The following is a 19,696-nucleotide window of genomic DNA, read 5'->3' as shown; positions in this document are numbered from 1 at the left end:
ATGGTCATCTCAGACTCTCTTGGCCAAAATAGAATTTCTTGATTTCTTCCTCACCCATAGTTTTGAAACCTTCATATCTGTCTTTTCTGATTGTAAATGGTATTATAATCCAATCAGTAGGTTGGATTATAGCTGTTTAATCTATCACATTTTAGTCTAATTTTTTCTCCATCACTACAACATGGTATATTGTAATTAAGAACTGTTTTCTGGAATCATATTGCTTAGGTTCAAATCCCAGTTCTCTGTACAGTTTCTGTGGCCTGAGTTAGGTTACTTAACCTTGCTGTGCTTCAGTGTTCTTATTGGAAATTTGTAAAATTATTAGAACAATGCTAGGGCATAGCAAGTATATTCTTTATCAGTCTTGAGTATTAGTATTGCTGATTCTACCATCACCACCTGCCCTCCCATCCTAGCCCAAACCTCCATCATCTCTTAACTGGGACTATTGCATTAGCTTTTTAATTGTTTTCTATACCTATGTGCTAGTCCTCTATTCACCTGCCCTAAGTTCCATTCTAACCCATTCTCCTACAGTAGACAGGATGATTTTTCTCGAACATAAATTATATAACATTATTCCCAGCCCAGAAATAGCCTGAGGGCTTTGCACTCATTACACTTGCTGGAAACTTTGGACTTCCAAAGCTTTACATCTAGACCCTGCTGACCTTTCTTAACTTCATCTCTTACCTCACTGCTCTTTCCCCACTGATACAGCTGTATTGCTCATTCTTCTTTGAATGGAGTAAGTTATAATCTCCTCAGGGTCTTTGTACTGTTTGTTTCATATGCCTAGAGTAAATGTTTCCCTTGTCTTCACCACGTAGATCTTCACTTACATTACCTTTTCGAGAGGCCTATATTGACCACCCAGTCAAAAGAAGCCCTTCTGACAGTCTCTATCTTATCATCCTTATTTTAAATCTCTGCTAAGAGCTTAACATTGTCTAATATTTGTATTTGTTATATCCCTTCTCCACTAGAATGTTAGTTCCAAAACTCTATCCCCACATTAGTTCAGAGTATATCCCTAGTCTCTAGTCTACTGCCTGGCTTCACAATAAAATGATGGCAAAACTTCGAAGAATAATACAGTTACCTTTATTTTTTACTTTATTTGCCAATTTTCTTAATCTGTAATACAGTGTCCTGAATGGATCCAAGTGCAGGAAAACAGTGCCTTCACTTAGCTTTTTAGGCTTTAAGCTAGAATCAGCTCCTGGTTACCAACTAGACTCTTCATTGAGTACATATTAATAGTTGGGTTTTCCTAGGATTTGTTGACCTCTGAGTTAACTGACCTATCTGAACATGAAAGGTTTTATACAGCTTCCAGTTTGATTTTGCTTCAATATAGCACCCCTTGAAGTCTTGTTTTATACGATTCTGAACTACTAAAATGCTCTTAAATGAACCTGAAGGATTGTTTAAGTAGTTTTCATTTATTGACATTTATCTTGTTTAGGTATTGAAAGTTACAAAAAATATGTGATAGAGCTTGTTATCTGTCAGTAATTTAAGATGATTCATCTCATTTTTAATAGTTAACCCATGAGTTTGAAGCTAATATACTATTTTTAGTTTAATAATTGAAGACTTCTTTTATGTTACTAGCTTGAGAAATTTCTGTCATTCTAGTAGGTAAGAATGAAAGGGGAAAATTATAACTTAATAGTGATGAAAGTTTATGAATGGCTCTATGAAATGAAGAGTGATATGAGACAGTAAATTATGGGACATCCTTCATTCTAAACTGGAAAAATTTCTAAAATAGCTTCTTTATTTTGAGCCACAACATGGACAACACCAACAACACAATACCTTGCAAGGATTTCTTTTTTTGTATTTTACAGCTAGTCCAAATTTTTCTTTAGTAGTGTTAACATACTCTTTTGTGCCATTCACTATCATTTCAATACTGTTGACACTTTCTCCCTGTTCCTCTACCAAAAGAGATATCTGAATGAAAAGATCCCTTAAATCCTTTATTTGGTTTTCCAGATTAACCAGTTCTTTGTGTCTCTGCTCTATCTCTGAGAGTTGTGCTTTAGTGATACTGATTTCTGTGAGTAAGCTTTCATTAAAAACTTCCCATTTTCCTTGATGAAGCATATCATTTACTTCTTCTTCAGGTAGTTCTTTTCCAGCAACTTCAAGCTGACGGAAAATAAATGTCCTGCACTTTTCTTGCTTTGCTGCTATTGTGTCATTGTATGTAGACATAGTTTGCTGAAAATGGCGGAACATTGCAGCATGCTGAAATTTAAGTATCCTTGTGACCACTGATGATGGACCACTTTCATCCTCTGACTTTTTAACTTCTTTTACTAAGTCATCCAAACCTCTGTTAATGTGTTCTGCTTGGATTTTTATTTCTTTTGCAATGCTAGACTCTTTCTTAAGTAGACTAAACCTTCTCATTGAAGCCATCAGACTTTTCTGTTGCTGCCCAAATTTTTGAACATTATCTGTCAAATTGTTAATACTCTCCTGTAGTTTTTGTATCTCCTGTAGGTGTCTCTCAGCTACAGGCTCTCTTTCGTAAATAACAGCTTGCTGCAGAAACACACCTTGTTCCTCTGCTCCTGTAGTTGACACACCCTTGTCTTTAGAGAGCTCAATTTCCTTTGTTCGTTGCTTCAGTTCTTGAAGTCGGTCTTTCATCTTCTCTTTCCTCCTAAAAGCAAAAATAATTGTGTTGAACAAAGAAAAAATTGGTGTTTTCCCCCAGTAGCAGTTGGTTTCACATAGCTACATCTATCTCATGGGAAAAATCCTCATAGTTTTCTGAGAAGATGGTTAAAAATAAGGAAAATTGATAAGAATTTTCTCATAAAGATTACTCAACTAGGAAAAGTAATGTAAAATGCCTTATAAATTACTTTGCATACTTCAGGGCTTCTGTGAGTCCTATTCAGTTGTGTAAAGTAGCTGAGTAAGCAGTGATAGAGAAATAATTGTCCCAAAGTAAGTTCTTCATTATTATGATACTGCCACAGAATAGATTTTCCTTGATTTAGAAAGATATATCTTAGAATAGATGATTTGACCAGATCTTTTTAGGACTTAAAGGTCACTCTGAATGTGTCCTTATTACTGAAGATACGATTCCCAGTTAATTTGGTCTATGTAATGTAATGTTAAAAACATTTTCATTTTGCTGTGCTGTGCTTAGTCACTCAGTCATGTCCGACTCTTTGCGACCCCACGGACTGTAGCCCATCAGGCTCCTCTGTCCATGGGGAGTCTGCAGGCAGGAATACTGGAGTGGGTTGCCATTTCCTCCTCCAGGCGATCTTCTCGACCCAGGGATCGAACCGAGCCCAGGTCTCCCTTATTGTAGCTGGATTCTTACTGTCTGAGCCACCAGGGAAGCCCATATGTGTAATTCAGCTAAAACCAGTATAGTGACGGGAGATTCCATGTGAAAGCCTTAAACGATATAATGTTGAATTTATCTTAAAATTTCTTAGTCTTCTGGAATTGACTAATACATTATTTGACATAGCTTTGTTTATATCAGTTCATAATAAGTGATATTTTTTATCGGATGTACAAAAATCTTATTTGAGAGACAATGATGATATTGACATTTACTATATCTTGTGTTGGTAGTTATTCAGGGAATCAGTTGGTGTACATGGTTATATATAGTGATAGGCATATACATGTAGAATAATATGCATATGTATAATGTAGTTAATAAAAGGAAATCCTTGTTAATAAAATACTTGATTTTCATAGTTAATCTTGACTTTAGAAAGGCATTCAGAATACCTTTCATGATATTTTTGTGGATAAGAAGTCATTACGGAGTTATAAGTAGCTCATTGAACCACACGTGATATCAGTATCAACTAAGAGAAAAGGTCTCTAATGTTATGCTGTTATACTATCACACTCAGTGTTTGATACATTTATGCAAATATTTTTTATCAGTTATTTGGATGTCATAGAAGGCATTCTTTTCAAAATTGTTGATGGTGCAAAATTTAGAGACCTCTTTAGTATTTTGAAGTACAGAATTGGGATTTGAAAATTAAAATATCATAGAACACTATACTGAAATAAAAAATATATTTAACTGAATAGATGTAAAATATTTCACCTAGTTGTTTAGAAAACACCTTTACATCTATAAAATGGAATACGCTTGAGTTCATAGCAGGGCCTATGAAAATCACTAGAGATTTAGTTAATTTTGAGCTTTTAATCAGAAGTATCAGAATAATTATTGTGCTTTCATGAGTGATAGTGTTATGTCTAGACTGACTAAGAAAGATATTTGTTTCACTGATTCTGTGCTAGTTAAAGCAGATGGGAGAGGGACTGTGTTAACTATAAGATGAAAATTCATAAATGGGATATTCCCAAACTGTCATGGAAAGGATGATATTGGAAGGCTGTAGTATATGGAGAGTTGTTGAAAGAAACAGAGATATTTATTCTGAAAAAAAGAAGGTGAAAGTGTAGGGAATATCTGCAACTGTTTTCTAAAATGTGTAGGTCTCTATATATAAGAGGAATTAGACTTTATTGGGCTTTACTTGGCATAACTCCAAAAGGCAGTGGGTGGAAATTACATGCAGTGAGGTTTGATTTAGTATAAAGAAGGCTTTTCACACGAGTAGAGCTGTCTGAACATGGAATGAACTGCTTCATGACATAAAAACCTTGCCATCTCTAGAGATGTTCAAGATATTCTTGAATGATGATTCAATCAAGGATATTGTAGAAATGATACCTTTATTACATAAAAAGTTAAACTAATATTCCTTTGCTTTTAAGGAATTGACATTCTGTCAGATAATTTTTGAAGCTTACTTTATGTAAAGTTTTAAATGCTGTATTGTATATTCAATAATACATGTCCTTGAGTAATTACTCTCTGAAGGGGGGTGGACAATATACAATTAAACAGATAAATGAGATAACTTTAGATCTTGATAGATCAATTAGGCAAGGCCTCTCTAAAGAGCTATTTGGGGTGTAAGACATAAATATAAAGAAGATGAAGAGCCAAGGAAGTGTATCCTGAGAATTAGAGATGTGGTACCAGAGCAGTGAATTGGACTGCTATTTTTAAGGACAAAATTAATGCCTGTGTAAATAGAAATCAGGCTTCCCAGGGGGCACTAGTGGTAAAGAACCTGCCTACCAATGCAGGAGACATAAGAGACTTGGGTTTGATGCCTGGGTAGATCCCCCGGAGGAGGGCATGGCAACCCACTCCAGTATTCTTGCCTGCAGAATCCCATGGACAGAGGAACCTTGTGGGTTACAGTCCATGGGGTTGCAAAGAGTCGGACACGACTTAGCTGCTTTAGAGCTTTAGAGAGAGGTAGAAATTAATATGAGCAGTAACACTGAAGGAGTGAAATCAGGATGGTAGGCAGGGATCAGATCACAAATGGCCTTGCAGGTCAAAGTAGTTTAGATTTTATTTTAGATACAGGGGATGACAATTAAAAGAGAAATAGGATATTGACCTAAGGTTTATGTTTTTAATAGATCACTGTATTCATTTCAGTTCAGTCACTCAGTCGTGTCCAACTCCTTGCATCCCCATGGACTGCAGCACATCAGGCCTCCCTGTGCATCACCAACTGCTGGACATTACTCAAACTCATGTCCATTGAGTCGGTGATGCCATCCGAACATCTCATCCTCTGTCGTCCCCTTCTCCTCCTGCCTTCTATCTTTCCCAGCATCAGTGTCTTTTCAAATGAGTCAGCTCTTCGCATGAGGGGGCCAAAGTATTGGAGTTTCAGCTTCAACATCAGTCCTTCCAATGAACACCCAAGAGTGATCTCCTTTAGGATGTACTGGTTGGATCTCCTTGCAGTCCGAGGGACTGTCAAGAGTCTTCTCCAACACCACAGTTCAAAAGCATCAATTCTTCGGTGCTCAGCTTTCTTTATAGTACAACTCTCACATGCATACATGACTACTGGAAAAACCATAGCCTTGACTAGACAGTACATCATGAGAAATGCTTTGCTTGAAGAAACACAAGCTGGAATCAAGATTGCCGGGAGAAATATCAATAACCTCAGATATGCAGATGACACCACCCTTATGGCAGAAAGGGAAGAAGAACTAAAGAGCCTCTTGATGAAAGTGAAAGAGGAGAGTGAAAAAGTTGGCTTAAAGCTCAACGTTCAGAAAACTAAGATCATGGCATCTGGTCCCATCACTTCATGGGAAATAGATGAGGAAACAGTGGAAACAGTGTCAGACATTATTTCCGGGGGCTCCAAAATCACTGCTGATGGTGACTGCAGCCATGAAATTAAAAGACGCTTACTCCTTGGAAGGAAGGTTATGACCAACCTAGATAGCATATTTAAAAGCAGAGACATTACTCTTCCAAAAAAGGTCCGTCTAGTCAAGGCTGTGGTTTTTCTAGTGGTCATGTATGGATGTGAGAGTTGGACGGTGAAGAAAGCTGAGCGCCGAAGAATTGATGCTTTTGAACCGTGGTGTGGTGAAGACCCTTAAGAGTCCCTTGGACTGCAAGAAGATCCAACCAGTCCATCCTAAAGGAGATCAGTCCTGGTTGTTCTTTGGAAGGACTGATGTTGAAGCTGAAACTCCAATACTTTTGCCACCTCATGCGAGGAGTTGACTCATTGGAGAAGACCCTGATGCTGGGAAGGATTTGGGGCAGGAGGAGAAGGGGATGACAGAGGATGAGATGGTTGGATGGCATCACTGACTCGATGGACATGGGTTTGGGTAAACTCCAGGAGTTGGTGATGGACAGGGAGGCCTGGCGTGCTGTGATTCATGGGGTCACAAAGAGTCGGATGCGACTGAACTGAACTGAACTGACTAGACAGACCTTTGCTGGCAAAGTAATGTGTCTGCTTTTAAATATGCTGTCTAGGTTGGTCATAACTTTCCTTCCAAGGAGTAAGCGTCTTTTAATTTCATGGCTGCAGTCAATATCTGCAGTGATTTTGGAGCCCACAAAAATAAAGTCAGCCACTGTTTCCCCATCTATTTGCCATGAAGTGATGGGACCAGATGCCATGATCTTAGTTTTCTGAACGTTGAGCTTTAAGCCAACTTTTTCACTCTCCTCTTTCACTTTCATCAAGAGGCTCTTTAGTTCTTCTTCACTTTCTGCCATAAGGGTGTCATCTGCATATCTGAGGTTATTGATATTTCTCCCGGCAATCTTGATTCCAGCTTGTGCTTCATCCAGCCCAGCATTTCTCATGATGTATTCTGCATATAAATTAAATAAGCAGGGTGACAATATACAGCCTTGATGTACTCCTTTTCCTATTTGGAACCAGTCTGTTGTTCCCTGTCCAGTTCTAACTGTTGCTTCCTGACCTGCATACAGGTTTCTCAAGAGGCAGGTCAGATGGTCTGGTATTCCCATCTCTTTCAGAATTTTCCACAGTTTCTTGTGATCCACACAGTCAAAGGCTTTGGCATAGTCAATAAAGCAGAAATAGATGTTTTTCTGGAACTCTTTTGCTTTTTTGATGATCCAGCGGTTGTTGGCAATTTGATCCCTGGTTCCTCTGCTTTTTCTAAAACCAGCTTGAACATCTGGAAGTTCATGGTTCACATATTGCTAAAGCCTGGCTTGGAGAATTTTGAGCATTTCTTTGCTAGCATGTGAGATGAGTGCAATTGTGCGGTAGTTTGAGCATTCTTTGGCATTGCCTTTCTTTGCAATGAAAACTGATCTTTTCAGGTCTCTGTGGCTGCTGCTGAGTTTTCCAAATTTGCTGGCATATTGAGTGCAGCACTTTCATAGCATCATCTTTTAGGATTTGAAATAGCTCTACTAGAATTCCATCAGTGTATAGAAAATAGTTTTCTGATGACCTCCAGGAGAGATCTGGATGATGAAACTTGATGGAATAAATGGGAACCATTTGCGATATATTTTGGAGGTGGAAGCAATAGGACTTATTGGTAATTTTAATGTTTCAGCAGCACATAACCACCATTAGTTTTGAAATGCTTTCACAAGTTTCTCCTGACTTTCCTCTTGCCTCTTTGGCTCTTCCTTCATCTTTTTCACCTCTCTGATTTCTCTTTGTCTTTCCCACCTCTGAATACTGGAATGCTTCCACACACAGTTCTCTTTTTATCCACCATTGTTTTCAAGCCTCATAGCATTAAATACTGTCTGTTAGCTGATGACTCAAAATTATATCTCAAGTATTGACTGCTCTCATAACACCTACTCAGCAGCTCCATTTGAATGTCTGTGTCTAAAATAAGCTCCTGATCTTCCTCCCAACTCCCAAACTGCTGCTCCAATTCAGTAAGTGGCATCTCTTCTGGTCTTTTCTTGCAGTCTTCATCCAGGTCAGTTGACCAAAAAATTTGGAGTCATTCTGAATATTCTGTTTTGTGTCCCTCCCCCCACATCCCCCCTTTATATTCAAACTAATAGCAAATCTTGCCAATCTCTTTTTAGGGTACATGGCAAACTACCTCCCTGGCTCAAGTCACCATCTTTTCCCACCTGGATTATTGCAGTTGTCTCTTTGTTTCTTCCTTGGTATCCCCTTCTCCTTTGCCCCTTTGGTCTTTTCTTAATACAGACATCAGAGTTAAAATGTAAGTCAGATCACATCATTCCTATGTCTAAAGTCCTTCTTTAACATGATCTCTCAGAGGAAAAGTCAGAGCCTACAAGGTCCTGTAAGGCTTCCTTGAGGTCTCTTTCCCTCAGTCTGTAAAGAGTCTGCCTGCAATGTAGGAGATCCAGGTTTGATCCCTGGGTCAGGAAGATGCCCTGAAAAGAAAATGGCAGCCCACTCCAGTATTCTTGCCTGGGAAATCTTCCTGGACAGAGGCCAGGCTACAGTCCATGGAGTCACAAGAGTCAGACACGGCTTGGTGACCGAACCACCACCACAAGGTCCTGTATGACTTCTCCACCCCTCCTTTTGCCTCTCTGACCCTGCCTCCACAACTCCTGGCTTCCTCTGCTTCAGCCATGCTGCTCTCCTTGTTATTCCTTACACAAACCTGGCAGGATCCTGCCTTAGGGCTTTAGCACTTACTATCTGAAATCTTACTGAAATAACACCCTCTCAGTAAGGCTGTCCTTGGGCACCTTATCAGGAACTGCAACCAGCATCCCCAGCTTTAGTTTTCTTCCTAGCACTTTTCACTATATTTTACTTATTTATCTTACTCTGTTGGCTGCACTATCCCCTGAATATAAGCTGCACGAGGGCAAGGATGTTCATTCATTCTGTATTTCTAGCACCTTGACAAGTCTTATGTTTTTTCAAGTTCTCATATTGAGCTCTTTATACCTCTCATATTCTTGAGTTCTTAATATGTGACAGGCACTGTTCTAAGTGTGTTGCACGTTTAAGAACTCTGAATTAAGTATTACCATAGTCTCTATTTTACAGATAATAACATTTGGACCTTATCTTAGGGAACTTAACCAAGATGTCAGCTTGTAGAGTTGGAATTCAAATTCAGGCAGTCTAGTGTGAATTACTCCCTCTTTGCTATAATATAAAGCCTTTTTCAATGGTGTCAGATGCTGTATAGAGATCAGTTCAGGTAAGTTTTCAGAAGAGGCAGCTATTTAAATGAAGTGGTTGAGAAAGAAGGCAGATCACAAGGGATAAGACCTTGAAATCTGTTTTTGAAGGAAAAAGTCTTTTATAGATATTAACAGTTTACTCAGAGACATTTCTGTGTACCTGAATTGCTGAGCATTTGAAGTATTGGTTGGAAACATTTAACAGCAAGTTTTTGTTTCCTAAAATGCGCTTATAATTTTCTGCTATTTATTTTAAATTATCTAGATATTTAATTCAAATAGCTTTAGGTCTTTTATTTTACCACTGATTTGCTATATTAAAAGTTAAAAAAAGTTTCAGTATGTATAATTTATGCAAATAAGAGACTTCTACTTAGGGAAAGGATTTTATTCTCCTTGTCTCTCCACCTTTCCATTGTCTGTATTCTACCTTACTTGCAAGGAATAATTTCTCTACTTTAGAAATAGAACTGACCAAATCTTGTGGCTTACTAAGATCTGTGGGAAAAAAATAATAAGCTATAACATTAAGCCTGGAAAATTTGTGAAAAGATTAGTTAAGGGAGACGATGAGAAGGTGGCAATATAGATTGCAGACTTTGGGTGTTAGGAAAGTAGATCAGTATAAAACAGTTATCTATCCATAGTGTTAAGCATATCTTCTAGGAATGTATTTACTGGCCTTTGCCCTTAAAAGTAGGTGATAAGCAAAATAGAGGAAATTTATTTAATAGAATGTGAACATACTATTTTTTAAGTCCTTTATTAAAGTAAAAACAAACTGATTTTAATTGAGAAAGATTTCAGTACTAGAGCAGCCAATTAAATGTGCAGAAAGTTTGATGTTATCATTTTTTATATTTTTCACATCTTTTAGACTGTATTGGGGATTCTCTGGTGGTTCGGGGGTAAAGAATCTGCCTACAATGCAGGAGACCCATGTTTGAAATTAATTTATACATATAATTTCATAGTTATTTATAATTACAATTAATTTAATTAACCTAATATAATTCTTAATATAAAAATTCAGTTTTAAAAGATAAATTGTAACAAATTTTAGCTTTATAAACTGATATAGATTGGAACTTCTTGTAAGTTTTAAATAATTCAGTTTATGAGAACTTTCTTTTGGTCCCATTTTATCAGTCAAATTTGCATGATTTTGTCACAGTAATATCCAGTCACCAAATCTTGGTGTATTACAACCACAAAGATGTATTTCTCATTCATGTTTCATGTCCATGTTGGGTAAGCAGGGGCTCTCGTCCCCATTTTGGTCTTTCAGAGACCTAAGCTCCACCTTTCTGAATGTGGTAGGTTGGTAGGGCAGTTGGAAGTACTGGAGAGTTCTCATAGACAATTAACATGCTGTAGCCCTGAAATGAAACAAAGCATGTTACTTTGCTTTGCAACTCCTCAACCAGCTGAAGGAGGATGGTAGTGATGTGTAGTCCTCACCTGTTCTCCAGAGGAGAGGTGAACCTGTTTTTTTCCAAATCTATTGAATATTGTAATTTCTAAAATGAACCCTTAGAATTAACTAATCAATGTCTAACTAATCCTTAGAGTTGACTAATTGATTTTTCTCCTGGGGAAATTGAAAATCAGAAAAGTTAAATGTCTTACCCAGAGCTTGTTAGTAGTAGTGGTATAATAATGCAAACTTCCTGGCTGCTAGGCCAGTGCTTTTTTACATTATAAGATGTTTAATATAAATTTCCTAGAATGTATATGTTATATAAAGCTGGGATCATCTATATGCTCTTTTATATTCAGTATTTTATAAATATTTGATGACTATGCTGGTGCAGATTTTTAAAAAGAACTAAAAACTATTGGTAAGTGATTGTAGAAATTTTTATCATGTAATAACTTTGAGGAAGCAGAGTTATCACACATGATTTATTATATGCTTCTGATAAAGACTAATCTTTCCAGTATAGAGGGAAGTAATTTACTAAAGTTGGTTAGTTTAGTGAGTTATCTTGAATAGTTCCATACTGTTCTTTGCTTTAGTGTTTATCACTTACTTATCTATATGCTTCCTCTGGTATTACCATATTGATGCTGAAAGTAAATTCCTCCCCAAAGTGTTTAGCATGTCATGTAGCTTTTGAAAGTCACAAGCTCTTTTCTTCTTCTTCCCGCTTTCCCTTCCTCCCTTGATTGCAGATCTGTTATTTTTCTTTATTTCATAGTAAATAGAAATAGATTATCCTAATGAAACATGTTATAAGTGAAGTTGAATTGTATCAGATATTGTATTATGTTTTTAATATAAATGCTGTGTTTAAAAGAAAAAAGTTCTTGCAGGCGGTAGTGTAGCATATTAGATCTAAAATAATTATGTTAGCAGCTGTATTAGTTAGGATTTTGCATATTAGAATTTTTCAAATTAAGTACTTTATAATTTAGAAAAAGAAAAATAATTTGTTCTGATCTCATATACCTGTGTCATGGGAAATCTACTAAAAATTTTTGAATTCTAGTCTTGGCACCATGAAGAGATTGGCATTCTTGTATTTTCTTCTGCTCTACCTCGTCATAGTATGAGATAAGACAAAAAGTGAGGTGTATTGCATTCCTATTTATGTACACAGATTTATGTATTCTATTCATACATTCATGTATGTACATACATACATATAACCTGTTACTATGAATTTTTAAAACTATGTTGTACATAGCAGGTATGATGTTTGTTGCACTATTTTTTTTAATTGACTTCTGTTCCTCATAATATGGGGAAAAGAAAAGAGTATTTGAGGCTTAGATGAGAAATAAGAGGGGTGGGTATCAAACCAAAACAGATTTTAATTTTTTTATTCATGTGCTAAGTAGCCTAAATTTTTTTTTTTTTAATTTCACAGTTGTGAAGAACTACAGTGTGTATAATTTTCTCTTTGATTGCATGGCTTGAAACAAATCCTGAAATAACCACTCTAATATACTTATGGCAAGTTAGGTTCTTTTTTTTGTTTTAGTTATCAATGAATGAACAGTGCCATTGTGCCATCAAAAGCCTTTTTTTGAAACATCATAGTTTAACTTTTTTTTTTTTTTTTTTTAAGAAATAGGGTATTTCAAATATAGTAGCACAGTGTACTTTTGCAAAGTGCTTTTAAGGAGGTAAATTTTACTGTCACTGATTTTGGAAATGCAGATATTTGACTCTGACCCTTCTAAAGGTGATCTTATCCTGGGTTTCTGTGTTTTTGGAAGAACAGGTTCCTGAAGGAATACCACAGCTTCATATTTGAATAAAGATACTTTAAAGAACTCTTTAAAATATATCAATATGTATTTCATATTCATTAATCATAGTAAATTTACTAGCAAAAGAAAGTATTTTTAATTTATTTTTCTGTAAATCTATATATGTTACTGATATTAAAGGAAAAACAGATTTCCTTTCAGTGCATGCATGTTATAGTAAATGATGGTTATATAAAATCAACTAAAGTTTTACTATGTTCATCTTGTATATGTCTTCATTTATTTCTTTTGAACATTTAAAATATATTTATGTTCAGGATCCTTTTACATTGTTAGGTTATTTCTGCTGCTGCGAAGTCGCTTCAGTCCTGTCCTACTCTGTGTGACCCTATAGATGGCAGCCCACCAGGCTCCTCTGTCCCTGGGATTCTCCAGGCAAGAATACTGGAGTGGTTTGCCATTTCCTTCTCCAAAACACGCATGCTTGCTAAGTCGGTTCAGTCGTGTCTGACTCTGTGCGACTCTGTGGACAGCAGCCCTCCAGGCTCCTCTGTCCACAGGATTCTCCAGGCAAGAATACTGGAGTGGGTTGCCATTTCTTATAAATAGTTCCTTTGTTTATTATGGTCAACAACTGTTTTTCTTGGTGACTGACAAATGTATTTAGTAAACTTCGTCAGCAGTTTATCTTCAGTAGGGGATTATATAGGAATGCCCTGAGTGCCTTGCATTATGGATATGTTCTTAACCCCATTTTTATGATTGTCACAACTATGAGTTTGACATACTCAAACTATCATAGCCCAGTTAGTATACAGTTGTCCCTGCATATTGTGGGGGATTGGTTCCATGACGCCCACAGATGCCAAAATCCATGGATACTTAGGTCTCTTATATAAAATGATGCAGTATTTGCATACAACTTATATATATCCTCTTGTATATTTTTACTTTAAAAATATACTTCAAATCATTTCTAGATTACTTATAATACCTAATACAATGTAACTGATATATAAATGTAAATAAAATGTTAATGCTATGTAAATAGTTGCTGGTGCATGGAAATTTCAAATTTTGCTTTTGGGAACTTTCTGGATTTTTTCCTAAATATTGTCCATCTGATGTTGGTTGAATCCATGGACATAGGACCTGCAGGTGCTGAGTGTGTGGGCCTGACCTTTCTCTAGGGATCTCAAGTAGTATAAGTATGGGCCTGATTTTTCTGTAGTGATTTTGTAGCCTGAGCGAATACATCACTCCCTGCTGTAGTCCTGGACAAACCAACAGATTTTCCTTTTTCTGTATGCAGACTATGTTCTATTTTTTTCTGTTTCAATACTTTATACAGGAAACTCGACTTTAGTTCCCAATTATGCACACTCTAAACCCCAGCCTCTAAGATAAAAGTGTTTGCCCCTAGTAGCCAGTGGTTGGTTGTTGTTTAGTCACTTAGTCATGTCTAACTCTTGTGATCCCATGGACTGTAGCCCACCAGGCTCCCCTGTCCATAGAATTTCCTAGGCAAGAATGCTTGAGTGGGTTGCCGTTCCTTTCTCCAGGGGATCTTCCTGACCCAGGGATTGAACCAGAGTCTCCTGCACTTACAGGTGGATTCTTTACCACTGACCCACCAGGAAAGCCCAGTAACCAGTGGAGTTAGCTTTAATTCCTACTCTCCACTTTGGCTTTGAGGGTTTTTGCTCCTCATTTCTGGCACCTGTAAACTTCCCTTTCTTACTTCAGATATAATGATATAGTTTAGAAATTTGTCTTTCTTTTCTTTTTCCCCATAAGATTATATCAAGCACTTCTCTAGGTTTCTAGCAAGAGGAGGAGTTTCTTTTATCTGTGCATCTTCACTGAAAGTCATAGGTGATTACTTTTAAGAGTTTACATAATTCAGAATGTTCCTTAAATCCTTATATTCATCTCTGTAGAAACTAACTTAATGTAGCTATTCGGGTATACTTTCATGCTATAGATAAATTGCATTTTCCAGTAGTTGCATGCTCATAACTATATGTATAACTATTTCCAATTTATCTTACGATCTTTTTCTATCTTCATAAATTATAATATAAGCAAAGTGAGATATCTAAGTGTATTAGAATTTAAAGTTGGAAGATACAGAGTTCATGAAGGCATAAAATATTAAGCACATAGTTGAGAAATCATTTAATTGCTTAGGTAAGTGAAATTGACAATACTACCATTTTATGCAATCTTTTCTGTACCTTAAATTTATTCTTTTAATATTAGAAGAGTTCTATCCAAATATGTCATCTTTCAGCATGTTTAATGTACTGTTTTGCTATACGATTTTGAATTTTACTGTTAGTAACTGATGGTATCTTTGAGCTTAAATGTAATATTTGCAAAAAGAAAGTTAGAACACTGATTTATAAATACAGTAATTAAATTGACAATTTGTTTTCTGAAATACAAAAGCAAACTTGTATGACTCAAAAGTTTCTCCACCCTATTGCAGATAGAGAACATTTCTAGGAACAGAAATATGAATAAAAGTTTTCTAATGCTTTAAGAAATATGCCCTGGATTGATACTTTATATAATTTATAGAGTTTTTAAAAGTAAGACATTTCTTTTTATAGTTACTATTATCTACCTACAATGTGGAAGACCCAGGTTTGATTCCTGGATTGGGAATATCCCTTGGAGAAGGAAATGGCAATCTACTCCAGTATTCTTGCCTAAAGAATTCCATGGACAGAACAGCCTGGTGAGCTACAGTCCATGGGGTCTCAAAGAGTTGGGCACAACTGAGTGACTACACTTTAACTTTTCATATTGAATAAACATTTCAAGAAATGTACCCAATGTTTATTTAACATAAAATGAAATGCTTTTTTGCTTTTGTATATGATAACAGCTTGCAGCATTTCCCTAGTTCAAGGTGAAAGCAGCTATTATTGGAATATTCACCTGTTTGGCTGCTTACAGGAAGAAAACAAACTTAAGAAAATATTGCGAATTACATTAATTATATCAGTTTAAATTATTTTACATTTTTTGGTAATGCAACCTTTGAGTGCTTTTTAAATTCGACTTTTTGTTTAGTGTAAATAACTGTAAAATTAACTCTAAGATTTTGTTTAAATATTAAGACCCATGTAATTTTGAACTCTCATATCTCACTAAAGTAAGCTGTACATATGTAACATTATTTTTATATTAAATTTAAAACTGCATCGTCACAGAGGTAATGTGTTCTGGGTATTACATAGTCAACTTTCAAGTTTACCCTTAAAGCATTTACTAATGGAAATACTATTTTGATTTGAAATATTATATATTAAAATCTAACATAACAGTTGTAAAATAACTTTGAAGAAATATCAAAAAATAAAATATGTTATTTGATTAAGCCTCTAAACTTGAATTTTGAAACTACCTGTGTATTTTGCATGTAAGTGATGGTGACTTAAGTTTTAAAAATTATCGAATCAAATATAATACTGATATTAAATTTTATAATTTAAGTACTAACTGAAACATCTAAAAATTGAGTACTTAAAAAAAATTGTAGGGTTTTCTATGTGTAGAATTCTGCTCCTTAGGGTCTTAGCTTTTCTTGTTTAAACATCTCGTGAGCAAAAAAAAAAAAAAAAAAAATTGAGTATGTCGGTATTTTACAGTAGTCCTTTTACAACACGATTATTTTTTAATTTCGTCAAATTAATTTTAAAGATTCTGGGAAACAACAGTGAAAAAATTAAGGCCTTATAGAAAATTTTCTAAATTTTTAAACATATGTATATATGTGGCAAGTTGGGTATGAACTTCTTTTCGGAATTAAGTGGGAAAATGTTCTCTAAAGCAAGCACAGTATAATTTATATAGTCTGTTTATAGAAGAAAGAATTTTAAGTTTGTTTTTATAGGTTCTGACCTTCTAGTGTTTCCAAAATAGAAAGAAATTTTTTAAAGGACTTAAAAGGAAAAGTTGATTTTGTTTGTAGTGGTCTATTTCTAGGGACTCTAAACTCCTGTCTCATTCAGCCTGTCAATAGTATATGTGAACGATCAGCTGCCTGTAGCCTGGTCCAAATCTGAACAAAACAGGTAGCTTCAATTATCTTCTGAGTTCTTTTTAAATGTCACAGATTTCAATCTCTGGATGTCTCACAGTAAAAGTGCAGAAAAGAGCAGTTTGTTTACCTTTGTCTTGTTCCTTTGGCTTGTTTTTGTTGCTTTTCCACCTGCGTAGTTGGAGTCTTGCCTGTGAGAGAAAATCTTGAGTATCATCTGTAACATTCTATTCATATTTTATTTAAATCTCTGTCTTATAGTTCATAGGCTAATTTCTGTATGGTTTTCATTTAGTTAACTTAATTGAAAACCACATAATGAAGTCAAATAAGTTAGATATAAAGTTGTTTTGCCGTTCGTATCAAGTGAGAACAAATTGCTTACCTCACACCTGGAGAATCCGGTTCTGCCTGTTAGCTGCCTATTCTTGAGATTAAAGGAAGATTGTTTTCACTGGAGCTGTTGGTAACAGGAAGTCCTTGTTAAACTGTCTGCTATAGAAAACTTGGCACAGACTCTGAAATCCTGTCCTATATAGTATATATAAAATACATTACTCACAAAAAAGGGCGTTTGTAATTAAACAGAGATTACTTTGTTTTCTAAAGGTGTGAAACCTTGCTAAATTGATGGAATTTGGAATAAATAGGAATGAAAAGAACCTTGGCTGAAGGCTTTTTGTTCAGTTTACTTTAAAATCATTGAATTCCATCTTTTTTTAGGGAATTCGCTTTGCTGGTGGCTTAGCTGGTAAAGAATCCGCCCACGATACAGGAGACCTGGATTCAATCCCTGGGTTGGGAAGAATCCCTGGAGAAGGGAACAGCTACCCATTCCAGTATTCTGGCCTGGAGAATTCCATGGACTGTGTAATCCATGGGGCTACAAAGTCAGACATGACGGAGCAACTTTCACTTAGGGAATTAAATAGTTGAATTCCATCTTATTTTCTTAACTCAGAAAATTACTAAATTTCAGAACTACAACAGCCAGAAAAGAGATAGTATCTTTAAACTTGCAACTTTACTTTTCCTTTTGGTATGCCTGCTATTTTTAAGTTTCTTTCATAATTTTCCACATGAAAAGACTGAAATTGCGCAGTGCTGTTATGCTGTTTATTATATCAGCGTAAAAATTCAAAATTAAGTTTTGCCAGAGTGAAATATTTGTAGGAAAAATCAGACATGAAATTTCTCTTGCATGGCTAACTTTTCTTACACTCCCTTTTTCTCTGCCTGAGGTGTTATGATTTGAGAATGAGAGGTGGGACATTGCTATAATATCTATCAAAATATCATTTGTATTTATTCTTTGGTTTAGTAATCCCACTTCCTGAAGTCTGTTCCCACAATAAGGAATAATATCTTCACACACTTATTCCTCACGGCCCTTTTTGTAAAAGCAAAACATTGAGAACTACCCATAAGTACTGCATGTAGTTCTTTAGTGGCTGAGTAAATGATGAAACATGCATATAATGAACATTTTGTTTATTAGTCAAGAATATAGTAATAAAGATGATTTCTTTATACTGCTTCAGAGTAATTTTAGGATTTACTGTTTGAAAAAACATAGTGATTCACAAGAGTGTATATAGTATGCTAACTTTTGAGGAAGAAAGGGAGGGTATAGAAACACATACAAACACCCGTTAACTAATCACTACCAGTGAATAGCCAACGTGCTCAAATTGTGGTCTTTAAAATACCATTTTTTCCATGTACATGTTTATATTATGAATAAAAAACAGTGGGAGAATGAATGAAAAACTAGTGAAAGTTCATTCATCCTCCCACTGTACTCTCCCTGACTTGTTTTTATAGTTAGATGTTATAAGTAAAATGACGATACTGCCATTTTTATGTAGTCTTTTCAGAGGTATTGGTAGTGATGTTGCAGGAGTAGGCAGTGTTGGCATTGAGGGTGATACTGATTCAAAAACACTTAAAAGAATAAATTGTAATATGTATCTGGTTTGGATCTGAATTTGGGCATTACACTTAAAAAATATATTGAAGAATATTAATTTTTTTCAGAGCTTAGGTGTGACAGTGGTATTAGAATATTTTTCAATTTGGGGATGAAGTGATATGACTGATGCTGCTGCTGCTAAGTCGCTTCAGTCATGTCTGACTCTGTGTGACCCCATAGACGGCAGCCTACCATGCTCCCCCGTCCCTGGGATTCTCCAGGCAAGAACATTGGAGTGGGTTGCCATTTCCTTCTCCAATGCATGAAAGTGAAAAGTGAAAATGAAGTTGCTCAGGCATGTTCGACTCTCAGCGACCTCATGGACTGCAGCCTACCAGGCTCCCTCATCCATGGGATTTTCCAGGCAAGAGTACTGGAGTGGGGTGCCATTGCCTTCTCCAATAGATGAGCAAAAATGGTATAAATTTTTAAAGATAGGTGATAGGGTTCATTAGATTGATTATTCTACATATTTATGATATAATATATATTTTCCTGAAATACTACCAAACCCTTTCCAAGACAGTGTTTTATTACCTTTTGACCTCTGCCATCTGATAGGAAAATAGTTGTTCAGTCGCTCAGTTGTGCCCGACTCTTTGCAACCCCATGGACTGCAGCATGCCAGGCTTCCAGGAAAACAGTGTTTTGTGGTAATGCCTAACTGTTTTTAGAACTTGTTTTGATTTTTTTACTTGTTCCCCAGTTTATTCCTAATTGAGTATAAGGTTTTCTATGTCCAGTGCTGTGCTAAATAAATTTGATAAAAGTGACCTTATTTCTCCAGTAAATTGCACTTTTATATGAACACATCCACACCCTGGAAATACAGGTAGCTTAACATGATGCAGTTTGTATTTTAAAGAAGAAAAAAGAGGTGGGATAAGGGCCTTTGCATCACAATGCA

At 35.8% G+C, this 19,696-nt stretch overlaps 2 protein-coding genes across 12 annotated transcripts in view; one reads left to right on the top strand and one right to left on the bottom strand.

The window, feature by feature from the left end:
- ARL13B (ARF like GTPase 13B) overlaps window positions 1-19,696 on the top strand; it is a 77,219-nt gene that overhangs the window by 36,262 nt on the left and 21,261 nt on the right. The gene's annotated exons all lie outside the window — the stretch shown is intronic.
- The window catches only part of STX19 (syntaxin 19), a 44,712-nt gene continuing 26,771 nt past the window's right edge, over window positions 1,756-19,696 (bottom strand). Inside the window, exons 2-4 of the mRNA XM_081547612.1 lie at window positions 17,203-17,277; window positions 16,948-17,008; window positions 1,756-2,683 (exon numbers count right to left, since the gene is read on the bottom strand). Of these exons, the coding sequence (XP_081403738.1) occupies window positions 1,786-2,670 (885 nt within the window). The 5' untranslated portion in view covers window positions 2,671-2,683; window positions 16,948-17,008; window positions 17,203-17,277 and the 3' untranslated portion in view covers window positions 1,756-1,785. The remainder of the gene's footprint in view (window positions 2,684-16,947; window positions 17,009-17,202; window positions 17,278-19,696) is intronic.

The sequence above is a fragment of the Giraffa tippelskirchi genome, chromosome 2 (assembly GCF_054371585.1).
Source record: "Giraffa tippelskirchi isolate mGirTip1 chromosome 2, T2T-mGirTip1v1.2.pri, whole genome shotgun sequence".
Classification (NCBI taxonomy): domain Eukaryota; kingdom Metazoa; phylum Chordata; class Mammalia; order Artiodactyla; family Giraffidae; genus Giraffa; species Giraffa tippelskirchi.
Note: the sequence above shows the minus strand (reverse complement) of the source record. Positions and strands in the feature narration are given on the sequence as shown.